The sequence below is a fragment of the Triticum dicoccoides genome, chromosome 2B (genome assembly GCF_002162155.2).
Source record: "Triticum dicoccoides isolate Atlit2015 ecotype Zavitan chromosome 2B, WEW_v2.0, whole genome shotgun sequence".
NCBI classification, from domain to species: domain Eukaryota; kingdom Viridiplantae; phylum Streptophyta; class Magnoliopsida; order Poales; family Poaceae; genus Triticum; species Triticum dicoccoides.
In genome coordinates, this window is record NC_041383.1 from 774758052 (window position 1) to 774769838 (window position 11787).

At 44.9% G+C, this 11787-nt stretch overlaps 1 protein-coding gene across 1 annotated transcript; it reads right to left on the reverse strand.

The window, feature by feature from the left end:
• Positions 1-5823: 5823 nt before the first annotated feature.
• On the reverse strand, positions 5824-11783 carry LOC119361371 (receptor-like serine/threonine-protein kinase SD1-8; the record flags this gene model as incomplete). Its single annotated transcript, XM_037626613.1, has 7 exons — positions 5824-6156; positions 8998-9130; positions 9227-9446; positions 9541-9763; positions 9934-10100; positions 10200-10277; positions 10856-11783. Coding segments are annotated over 7 exons (2082 nt in total), but the record flags the coding sequence as incomplete, so codon positions are not given.
• Between the last annotated feature and the right edge of the window lie 4 nt (positions 11784-11787).

Below are 11787 nucleotides of genomic sequence, written 5' to 3' on the forward strand. Positions count from 1 at the left end.
TTTTTTACAAAAATGAATAAATAAATAGTTATAAATAGATAAAATAAATAGAAAAGGTGGGGGGTGGGGGGTAAAAAGGAAGCGCCTCTGCGTCGAGCTCTTTCCACGATAACAACAGGAGACTTGGTGACAATTCTGATACCTATCTTCCCAGATTTTTAAAGACATCTTAGGCTAAACTGACATTTGCTGCTGAAGATGTGATGCACCTTGGATGCTTGTTGGACGAGAGAGACAATCAAGAGGGGGGAGAACCACACCATAAGGCTTAGGGTCAGTTGGCACGTGGTGGCATAGACAAACTCTTCGCAAATTGGAGGGCTTTGTCAAATAGTCTAGCTGCCTACAGGCGTTGTACTCCTGAGACTGCAGTGTGGTCAGGCGTTGTACTCCTGAGACTGCACACGTGAAAAAAAACACTCGCCGCCCTAAGAAGCAGCTCAAACCAACAACTAGACAACCAACTTCTCCAAATCTAGAACCTGAGGATGCCGCGAGCATACAAGACAACGCCTTCATGAAGGAGAACGACGTCGAGACGCCATCGCCCTCCGATCTGGATAACCAGAACCTAGGGTTTCACCCAATGCTCGAAGAGGGGCACAAATAACTTGTGATTTTCCACTTCAGTACAACATGTGAACAACACAATAAAACCTTCTAACTTGTATAATGAAAGATAAACAAAGAACCATATAAAGTGCAATCATCAATGAATGAAATGATAAACAATCCGACCTCTAGTGAGAGAGACCAAAAAAATACCATATGTATATGAGAAAAACTATGTGAAGCTTTTATCTCCTTCCACTTTAAGAAATGGCGTGCAAGTCAAATACCATTATATATGTGCTTTAGAAAGCCAAATTCCTCCCACTAAAGTTTTGTATTCCGGAATTAGTAAGCCACTCGATTCGGTTCCATGATAAGTGACCAAGTCATCCATGACAAAAATAATAAATTCCAAGCATGTGTTCCTGTTATCAGCATTCCTCTCTATGGAGTTATCTTCCCCAAATAATAGTTCGGTTGGTAACTTCCAATGGACCATCAAGAAAGAATAGACCATTGTGTGAAATTCCGTAATGCACTGATTTTATCATTGAGCAACATTTCCACTTCTTCCTTTTCCAAATAGTATTTCATAAACAATGGGTTCCAATATAGAACAATACATTCAATCCCTTCACACTGAATTTGCATATAGTGTCCTAGTAATGAACCAGTAATCTTTGTTCAGCTTGCTACACAACCCCAACACACGTTCCAAACATAGCCACATATCAAACAAAGATGAGCGCTACTCCGTGCGTGTAACTAAGCATATTTTTGCAGGCCTGGGAATTGTGGAATCAACATGATATTGAGGAGCTTCTTGATCAAGAAGTGGGCGAGCCTGGTGAGCTCTTGTCAGCACTAGCCAGGTGCATCCAGATTGGCCTTCTTTGTGTGCAGCAATCGCCCGAGGAGGGCAGGCCTGCCATGTCTGAAGTTGTGGGAATGCTAGCCGGCACCGACTCACACTCACAGCTCCGTATGCCAAGTAGACCCACAACCAATAGTGGAGCTGGCCCCAGTGTACGATTAACCCCCGGGCCAAGCTGGGCCCTCTGACCAATCTCTTCTCCTGCAGCAATCACATCGTATGATCAGTGATCATTTGGTGCTGGATCTTTTAAGTTTGAGTGCCTCATCCTTCCTTGCGGCTTCATCGCGACAATGCAAGCAACATAAGCCTAAAATTTACTACTGTACCAATCTGTGACTTGCGGTATGAATTTGATGTTTGATGTTTGTACTTTAACACTGGATATCGCCTTCATTTTCCTATGTGAATTTGTGGTTGTCCAAACTATGACATATTTGTTGGAACTTGTGTTATGAGAATGATAATTGGCACACCAATTTGAATGTGGTGTGATAATTAACACTGGATATCACCTATTGCTTTCCTGGCTGAATTCGTGCCTGTTCAAAGTAGGACGAGATTGTTGGAACTTACTGCCAGACCGGGAAATCACTGTTTTGTATGTCACTTTCATACCTTGTATCGAAGGTTGCCTCCATATTTTGGAAACAAGAGCAGACTAAACAGCGCAAAGTGAATTGTTACGCAGGCCACTATGCTAGACGGGCACAGCATTCAGAGCTGAGTCCAGTTCACAGGATGGGTGCACAATTGGCACGGTCAGGACACTTGGAAACATGCGCTTATGGAATGTACAATGGCAAAGTGCCTCTGCTCTCTTGTTGACGAAGAACTTGTGGAACACTTGATCGCCTGCAGGTTGAATGATGCGAAGCTATGGCTCATGGAAATTCAATCTTCTACGGATGAAAGCAGCTTTGTAAAAAACCCTGATGATACTATGGTCGATATGGTGGCCACGGAGGAAGTTCGTACACGAGGACCAAGTTCAGTCCCTCTGTAAACGTTCATATTTTTCAAGAACTACTTAGATGATCTCGCTTTGATCCCTTGGAAGAAAACATTGAGGGCTACTCCTGCTCAGCCAGTCAGCCGGCTAGATGGATCCCACCATCGGCCGGTGCTGTGAAGATCCATATAGACGCAGCCATTGGACGTCATGGAGATAGAGGAACTTGTGCAGCTTTATGCAGAAACCGGGCTTGTCCTTGGTGCTTCGGTGACTGTAGTTTGTGATTTGATATCACCAGATATTCTTGAAGTAAAGGCGAGCAGTGAAGCTTTGTCCTTGGCGATGGACCTATTGTGCAACAATGTTGTCATAGCAACTGATTGCTGGGGCAGCTTGGAACGTCGGTAGCAATCATTCATGAAATAAAGGAGAAGATGAAGAGTGTGAGTTCAGTAGATTTTGTGTATGAAAGTAGAAGTTTGAATGTAGAAGCTCATAGTCCGGCAAAAGCAGCTACTAACTTAGATTTTGAGCGCCATTTGTGGCTTCTGGATAGACCAGATATCATTTGTATCCCTAAAAACATCCTGAGTTAATAAATCATGGCCAGGAGTTTCTATAAAAAAAAAATTGGTACAGTGAGGAGAGTAGTGTGGGCAAGTAACATGATGTATTGCAGCATTGGTGTATAATTTTCATCGATTCCCCGAAAGAAAGAAAGAAAGAAAGAAAGAAAGAATATTGAATTGAGAAACAAAAAGGCCAAGAAAAATAAAAATGCAAACACACCATGTCGGTGGGGAAAGCTAGCTGCAACCATGCAGGCATGTGGAGCCGTGCATGTAATAATCTCCAACGGATCATTTAACCAATTCAATTTCTAATAGCTGACCACACCTGCCGCGTGGTTGCTAACCGTTCCTGGCGTGCGGTTTATAAATTAGCCGAACTTAATCCAGTTAAGCGGTATGGTACTAATCACAAAAACAGCACTACCTCTGTGCCACCGGGGCTACACACCTCCGGAGTTGGCCACAACTAACAAGCCTCCGGAACACGCCTCCGGAAGTATCAGGTGATACCACATGATACCATGATACCAACTTACAAACTCAAATTTAAACATGTCAAAAAATTCTGAAATTATAATGAATGTTCACAACACATATGTTGACAACCCCTAAAAAATTCAGATCAAAATTCGAAATACACAAGGAGAAACAAAAAAGACAAATTCATATGTGAATAGTGGCATTCTAGCTTTTGTCTTCTTTTGATACTATTCATGATGGATTTGTCTTTTTTCTTTCTCTTTGTGTATTTCGAAATTCGATCTGAATTTTTTAGGGGTTGTCGACATATGTGTTGTGAACATCCATGATTCTTTTAAAAAAATTGACATGTTTAAATTTGAATTTTACATGTTGGTATCATGAAATCATCTAAGGACTGGTATCACCTGATATTCGCAACTCTGATCTCTTTCAGGTGTCCTAGCCTGTAGCGACCTCTCTCCAGGCCTTAGAGCGAGTGTTACTTCAGTCTCGTCTGAGGCATTTTCGCCGCACTACGTACTGAGCCGGCCTATTTTACCTCTGTTTTCTTCTTTAGCTGTTTGCGATCGAGATGCTCGCTCGTGGTGGTTGATGTACTGGTTTCTTCTGTTTTTTTTTGTCTTTTTTTCTGTCTGTTTTCTCTGTTTCTTCACGGGTTTTCTTTAATCATCTGGTCTTTTTTATTGTGTGTTTTATCGTTTTTCTTTGTTTTTTCATGATTTTTTTAACACAATACAGACGCAAACACTCATATATACGCGCATACGCTCACCCCTATGAACGCACACACGCATACCCTATCCCTATGAGTACCTTCGAAAGACTGAGCCGTCATATCATCTTGAAATTTACGAAGTTACCATAGGTACCCTGTCGTCGACGGGAACGTCTCCTCCCACTAAATGTGCATTGCCGTAAATCCTGAAATAAATCCAAGAATAAATGCGAGCACCGGGATTAGAACCCTAGTGGGCTGGGGATACCATAGTCCCTTTAATCATCCAACCACAAATTGGTTCGCCACATGGTTGCTGCTAGCTTTCCACACCGACATGGCGTGCGTCCATTTTTTATTTCTTCTTCTTTTTCTTTCCCAATTCAATCTTTTTTTTTCTGGGGGGGACCGATGAAAATTATACACCAACAGCAATGCTGAAATGCTAATGGTTACTTCCCGACGCAAGATTCACTCTCCTGAGAGCATCTCTAATAGACCCCTTAAGAACGTCAAACCTGTAAAAATTCCAGTAAATTTACAGTTTCAGATCAATTTGTGTTCAGAACAGACCTGTAGAAGTTCACGGAACTGTAAACGTTTTACAGGCCACTAGCCTCCAATCGTTAGTTCTACATGTCCGAGGACAGTATACATGCCACGAACCGGATCCTTCCGCCGCCTATCCCCACGCGCCGCCATACGTACCATCCGTCTCCGGCCATCGATTTCTCCCTACTCCAATAAAATTCTGCACTACAAAAGGATCGAGCGTGTGCCTGAGGCCATGGCTGATCCGGTTCGGAGGCTCGGTGAACGAGATGCGGCGGCTTCGTGACACCAGCGGCTCCGTATTTGACAGCTACGGCGAGGGAAGCTAGCTCTAGCTTGTAGATCGATTGGCCACGGCGACGGGAGCTAGCTAGCTAGCTCCTGGGTCGATCGATTAGCCAGCCAGCTAGCTAGCTCTAGGTCGATTCGATGCCGGCGCTAGCCAGCTTTTGGACCGATTCAAGCAGCGACGGCGACAGTGACGCTGGGGCGCTTCGTGCGAGCCGTGCTGGACACCGGCGGCACCGTATTTAGTCGCTTTGTGCGCTGTCCGTCGGGTTCGTGGAAGTGAGCTAGGTGGTCGTGGATGGGCGAGAGGAAGAAGAAGACGTGAGGAAGAATATACGAGAATATTTGATTTTACAATCTATGTTTAAGGGGTCTACTCGGCCGCAACCCAAACCAACCCTTAAAATGCGTTTTCCGCGAAGGTTTTCAGTTTCGCGATTTAAGGGGTCTGCTAGAGATGCTCTGACTATACTAAATGGTTATGCACCAGTTCAGAGCGCAAGCTGTTCCCATCCTTTGAACTGGACTCAGCTCTGAATGGTGCACGGCCTAGTGGCCTGCATAAAAATTCACTTTACAGTGTTCACATAAGAAAGTTCCAAAAATTCTGTCATAGTTTGGACAAGCACATATTCAGACAGGAAAAGAAAGGCGATGTCCAGTATAAAATGAGGCGAAAGCCTTTTTCAATAAAGTACACAAATAAAACATCAACTTCAGCACGCAAGTACCCGCCTGGTAGTAAATTTAAGGCTTATTTCGCTTGCACCGTCCCAATGAAGCCGTAAGGAATGGTGAGGCACTCAAACCGGAAGGACCCAGCCCGAAATGATCACGAATCATACACTGCATTTGCCACAGGATGTGCCGAGCGAGAGATGGTGCTCGGCCCGGGGGTGTCATCTGAGATTAGCTGTACGCTCGGGCCAGGTGCCCTGTTAGCAATCGGTTTACTTGGTAAATGGAGCTGTGAGTCAGTGCTGGTTAGCATTGCCACAACTTCAGACATGGCAGGCCTGTCCTCCTCAGGTGATTGGTGCAAATTCTGCACGCAGAGAAGGCCAATCTGGATGCACCTGGCTAGTGCTGACAAGAGCTTACCAGGTTCGCCCACTTCTTCATCAAGAAGCTCCTCAATATCGCGACGATTCCATAGTTCCCAGGCCTGCAAAAATATGCTCGGTTAATGGAGTACCGCTCATCTTTGTTTGATATGGCTATGTTTGAAACGTGTGTTGGGCTTGTGTAGCAAACTGAACAAAGATTACCCGTTCATTGTTAGTTTGCAGTTTTGCACCCATTTCAGTGGGAAGAAACTAGAGGACGCATAAGGAAGAGTACGTTTTATCATGAGCAGACTTGCATGAAGAAGGAACGTTGGCATGCTTGTTCTCCTTTTGCAGGTGACCATCTCTAGCAGGACAACTCCGAAGCTATATACATCACACTTGTACGTTCACGTCTGCTGACCGCCGCCTGCGAGTGGACAGTGACGGGGTGTGTCGTTCCTGTGGGGTTGGCCGTGTGTGCGTGCGTGCGAGCGGAGAAGACCAAAATCACTAATTGAGGAATACTCGTTGCAAAGATCACTCCCAACTCCCCAGGTTGCGATAAGTGGCGCACATGCTGTGCGCCACTTGTCGTAACCTGAGCGTTTTCCCTTTTTTCGTAGATCCGTTTATTCAAAACGTTTTATCTCCCAAACTGCGCGTCCAAATCTCGAACCGCTTTCATCGTTAGATTCCTCGCATCGAGATCTTCAAAACTAGATCCGATGTTGATAGGTTTTGATGAAGGTTTTTTTCGTGAAAAAACCGAACGAAAAAACTGACCGGGAGCACGGGTTTTTTCCTTTCCGAAAGAGGCACGCCCGTGCCTCTCAAAAATCACAACCGTGCCTCTCACGGAAGGAAGAAAAGAGAAAACACGTTCTTTTTCCGTTACCGAGGAGGCATGACCGTGACTCTCGCGAAAGCACAACCGTGCCTCTCGCGGACACAAAACCGTGACTCTCGCAAAAAAAAAACAGAAAACACGTTTTTTTTCATTTCCGAGAGGCACGGCCGTGACTCTCGCGAAAAAAACAGAAAACACGTCTTTTTCGTTTCGGAGAGGCACGGCCGTGACTCTCGCTAAAGCACGACCGTGCATCTTGCGAAAGCAAAACCGTGACTCTCACGAAAGAGAAAAAAACATAAAATGCATTTTTTTTCAGTTTCCGAGAGGCACGGCCTTGACTCTCACGAAAGCACACCCGTGCCTCTCACGTAAGCAAAACCATGACTCTCGTGAAAGAAAAAAAAACAGAAAACGCGTTTTTCACGCAAAAAAATTTTAAATTTTTTTTATCGAAAAGCTAAGGAAGACCGGTGGAAAACCAAAACGTTGAAAAAAGCCGAAAAAAACATTTAAAAAGCCGAAAACGCGTGCGAAAAAAAATCCATAGGAAGCCCAAAGCGCGACACGTGGCAAATGGCTGAGAGCACGCCAAGTGGCACTGATCGTTGAGGCTCCCGGAGCAGCGCTCGTTAACCAGTTGCTCTCGGAGAGGACGGAGTCGGGGAAGAAGCAGGCTGAGCGGCATGATGGGCTTCGGTAGACCGATTCCAGCCCATATCCTCAAAAATAGCGCAGTGTCTCTGTTTTCGTCTTGCTATCTCGCTGCTGGGCCTGGCCTGGCTCAGTGCGGAAAGCTAAGCTGGACGCTCGAAAGACAACAGTGATGTGGCCCAACTGCGGAGGCGTAGTTTCCGGCTCGAGCCGCGGTGCGTAGTATTTTCGTTATTAGTACCACACCGCTTAGCTAGATTGACTTTGGCTAGTTTATTAACAGCTCTCCGGGCCAGGGTATCAACCACGTGGCAGATGTGGTTAGCTATTACAAATTGAAATGGTTAAATGATGCGTTGGACATTACATGCGCGCCTCCACAATGCGCATGTCTGCAGCTAGCTGTCCACACTGACATAGTGTGCCTTGTGCTTTTTTTCCATCTCTCAGTTTACTACTCCTGTTTCTTCTTTCCCATTTTTTTTCTCAGCTAATTTTTGTTTTTATCTTGGGGGGAAATCTATGAAAATTATAAACCAATAACGTACTGCATCATGTTACTTGCACACACAAGATCTACGTACTGTCCTGATTGCTATGCACTAGACTGCATAACAGTTCACTTTGCAGTGTTTAGCCTGCTCATGGAGGTATGGAAGTGACATACAAAACAACCCCCAAATATTATATCATTCTCATAAGAAAAGTTCAATCAATACTGCCAAGTAATATTTGAACAAGCACAAATATGAAAATGAAAACAAAGGCGATACACTGTGCTTAAGTATATATACAAGAATAAAACATCGACTTCCAAGGCTGGCAGTAAGTTCCAACAATCCCGTCGTACTTTGAAAAAGCACAAATCCAGACAGGAAAACAATGGCGATATCTGGTGTTAAAGTACACCAATAAACATCAAATTCATGCCGCAAGTTCCAGATCCAGACCGGTAGTAAGTTTTAGGCTTATTTCCTCTTGCACTGCCACTGCCTCTGCCTCACCCTGATAGACCGAAGCACTACACCGTAGCTTCCATGCCTGGGCTCGTGGGGTCACGTCCACATGAGCAAAATAGCCATAGTAAGAAGGTCCGGCTCGGTCCTGGCTATGCGCCCGGTCCCGGTCTGCTGTTTGGTGTGGGTTTCAGTGGCCTGGGGAGCTGTGAGCTGTTGTTTAGCATTGCCACAACTTCAGACATTGAAGGTCTATGCTCTGGCAAATACTGCACGCAGAGAAGGCCAATCTGGATGCATCTGAGTAGCCCCGACAAGACTTCACCTTCAGGTTCACCACCCACCGCCACATCAAGAAGCTCCCCGCTCTTACATTGATTCCACAATTCCCAGGCCTGTAAGAAAGAAAGAATAAAAAGCTCAGCTAGTGGCCCATTTTCATTGGGGAGAAACTAGAGGATGCACCAGGGAGGAGTATGTTTTGTGCTGAGCAGACTTACATCAGGAAGGAACATTGCATTGCTTGTTCTCCTTTTGCCACTGACTGTCTCCAGCAAAACGACTCCGAAGCTATATACATCACACTTGTACGTCAGGGCCCCTTCCCCTATATACTCTGGAGCCACATATCCCCTGCATTTAACACAAAACATGGAGTTAATTGAGGTTTGTCCTGGTAGTCTACCATGAATATGAAAACATTAGATGGGTTGGAAATTTTAATCATACCGTGTCTGTACTAATGTCAAATCTGTCTGCTCGTCAATAAATAGCTTTGCGGTGGCAAAGTCTGCTATCTTTGGAACCCACGTATCACTGACAAGTATGTTCGCAGGTTTTAGATCCCTGTGAATGAATCCTCTGCCGTGAAGAAATTCAACACCTATGGCCACACCTCGAATTATTTCCCGTCTTTGCGCCCAACTCAGTGAGGAACGGAGTCCTTCTTCTCCTGCATTTCCAAATGGGTGTGTGAGGCCAAAAACAGATAGGAATAGTTGTGGGTACATATAATGATAGATTAACATGGCATGCATTGCAACGAGTACCAAATATGTAAAGATTCAAACTTTTTTTCTCCATCCACTCGTAGACTAGTATCCACTCATCTCCTTCCCGGCAATAGTAGAGGAGCTTAGCAAGATTGACATGGGTGAGCGTTGACATCACTTCCACTTCCCTTGAGAAATGCTGCTTGCCTTTATCAGTAAGAAGAGACTGTTTGAGCCTCTTTACAGCAACCATTGTACCACCAGGTAGTTGCCCCTGTTGATTATACAGTAATATGTTACAGTGTAGATCCAGCAGATATTTGCAGCATGCAATTAATTACTGAAGGGTGCCATTGGATTGTCTGATTCTATTATCTCCTTGTGTATTGTGTAGTCAACGTGGGAAAAATGTCAGTTCATATGGATAAGAAAAAAAATCAACACCTTGTAGACAACACTAAATCCTTCTTCAACAACTTTATTTGCATCGGAGAAACTTCCTGTAGCCTCTATTATAGTATGGAGATCAATTGTAGGGACGGACGTCATGGGCGAAGCGGGATTCGGAGAATGGCTATCAGAACCCCCTGTCACCCTCAGACCATTGTGTACTGGAAAATAGTTAGGCTTGTGAGTCTACTTCTCTCATTCGGAATAGTAAAAGAAGAAATACAAATGCGATTAATAATTTAATATAATTAAGAACTTACCTAATACCCTTTGCATGTGATGTCGTCTCCTGGTGATAATAACCCAGAAGGCAAGGAGAACCAGAATGATGATCAAGGCTACGGATACACCGATAACGATACCGGTTGGGAACATGGATACAGATGGCCCATCTATTATGAACAATAAAATTTTGAAACTTAAATTAGCTTAAATGTTAAACTTTCCTTTGGTATTTGCGCAAAGGCATAAATCTTCTAAAAAAACTAGAAACACAGTATTAGATGTTGGTGCCATCTAACTGGTACCTTCCTTGCAGTGATCCTAACATATTTTCTAACTGGTTGCATGGCCTTGGTTCTAAGCTTAGGACTCAAATCCTGGTAGGCGTTGTGATGCTACATTGGTCGGTACAGTATGCTCTTTGAACTAGCCAGTAGCCATCTGTGCCATCACATTCCTTGATTAATTGAATGTTGACATATCTACGACTGCAGTTGTATAGCTTTGTTTGGTTGAAATCCTAAACTCTAAACTTTCCTATTGGGAAGCTAAAATGGTAGATCTTGGAAATGGGTAAGGACGGGCATCCATGAGGTGTGCATCTCAGGAACAACAGTAAATTAGCATCACCAAAAATCTTAAAATGCAAACTATACATTGCTAATGATCTAGAAAGTGAAACAATATAACATACCTAATTCTGACTTGGTGGATCTGAGATAAAGGATTTGCCCTCCATCTACATACCGGAGATCCATGAGGTCCTCTGTCCAGATGATGCAGCTAGTTCCAGCGCCTCCTCCTTTGAGATCCAACGGCGCATACGCCAGACAAGACCAGTTGGCCAGGCACCTCGCCCTGCACTCCTCCAACGTGATGCTAGCATCCACCGATACATTGTGCATGTTGGGAAGCTTCACTCCGTCTATCACCACGAAACCGTCCGTGGTACTGGACATTCCATTGCCACAGTCCAGTACCATCTTTCGGCGGCAACCGTTGGAGGTGTCCCTCATCTTCCACTGCACTGGAGATGTCGGGCTGAACCCCTGTACACAGCTGCAGAACGACGTTGATGGAGCATTGGCGTTGCACAGACCAAATGCCCCACACCTGCCATAGTGGTCGCAGATGTCCCTCGGCGCTTGGAAGAAGATCTTCCACAACCGGCTGGTTGGGTCCCATACCAGGCGTTGGTATACTCCGTCATCAGTCAGAAGTAGACGCGAGAAGGAGGCTTCAGCCTTGGAAACATAGCTGTAGGTTACCTCACTTGAGCTGCTTGTCAACTGGTAAGCAAACTTGTCAGAATACGAGGTCATCTCCGTGACACCGCTGAACCGTAGGCCATTCCATGGTCCTGACCGGTAGATCATTTTGTCACCATCCAAGAGTATGTTTTGTGGCACACCTTCTCCGTCAGTAATGTAGCGAAACTTCCCTGTGGCAGGGTCATTGGCCGAAGCCCACGACGTAAGGTACCACTCTTCCCTGGTCCATAGGTTCTTGCCAATCTTCATGCTGGGAAGCAAGGTGTTTGATGGGTGGTCAAATGACTGCCATATGGCAGCACCATTGGCACTCCCATCGCTCAGGACAAGGTTGCCTGAATTATGCAGTTGCAGC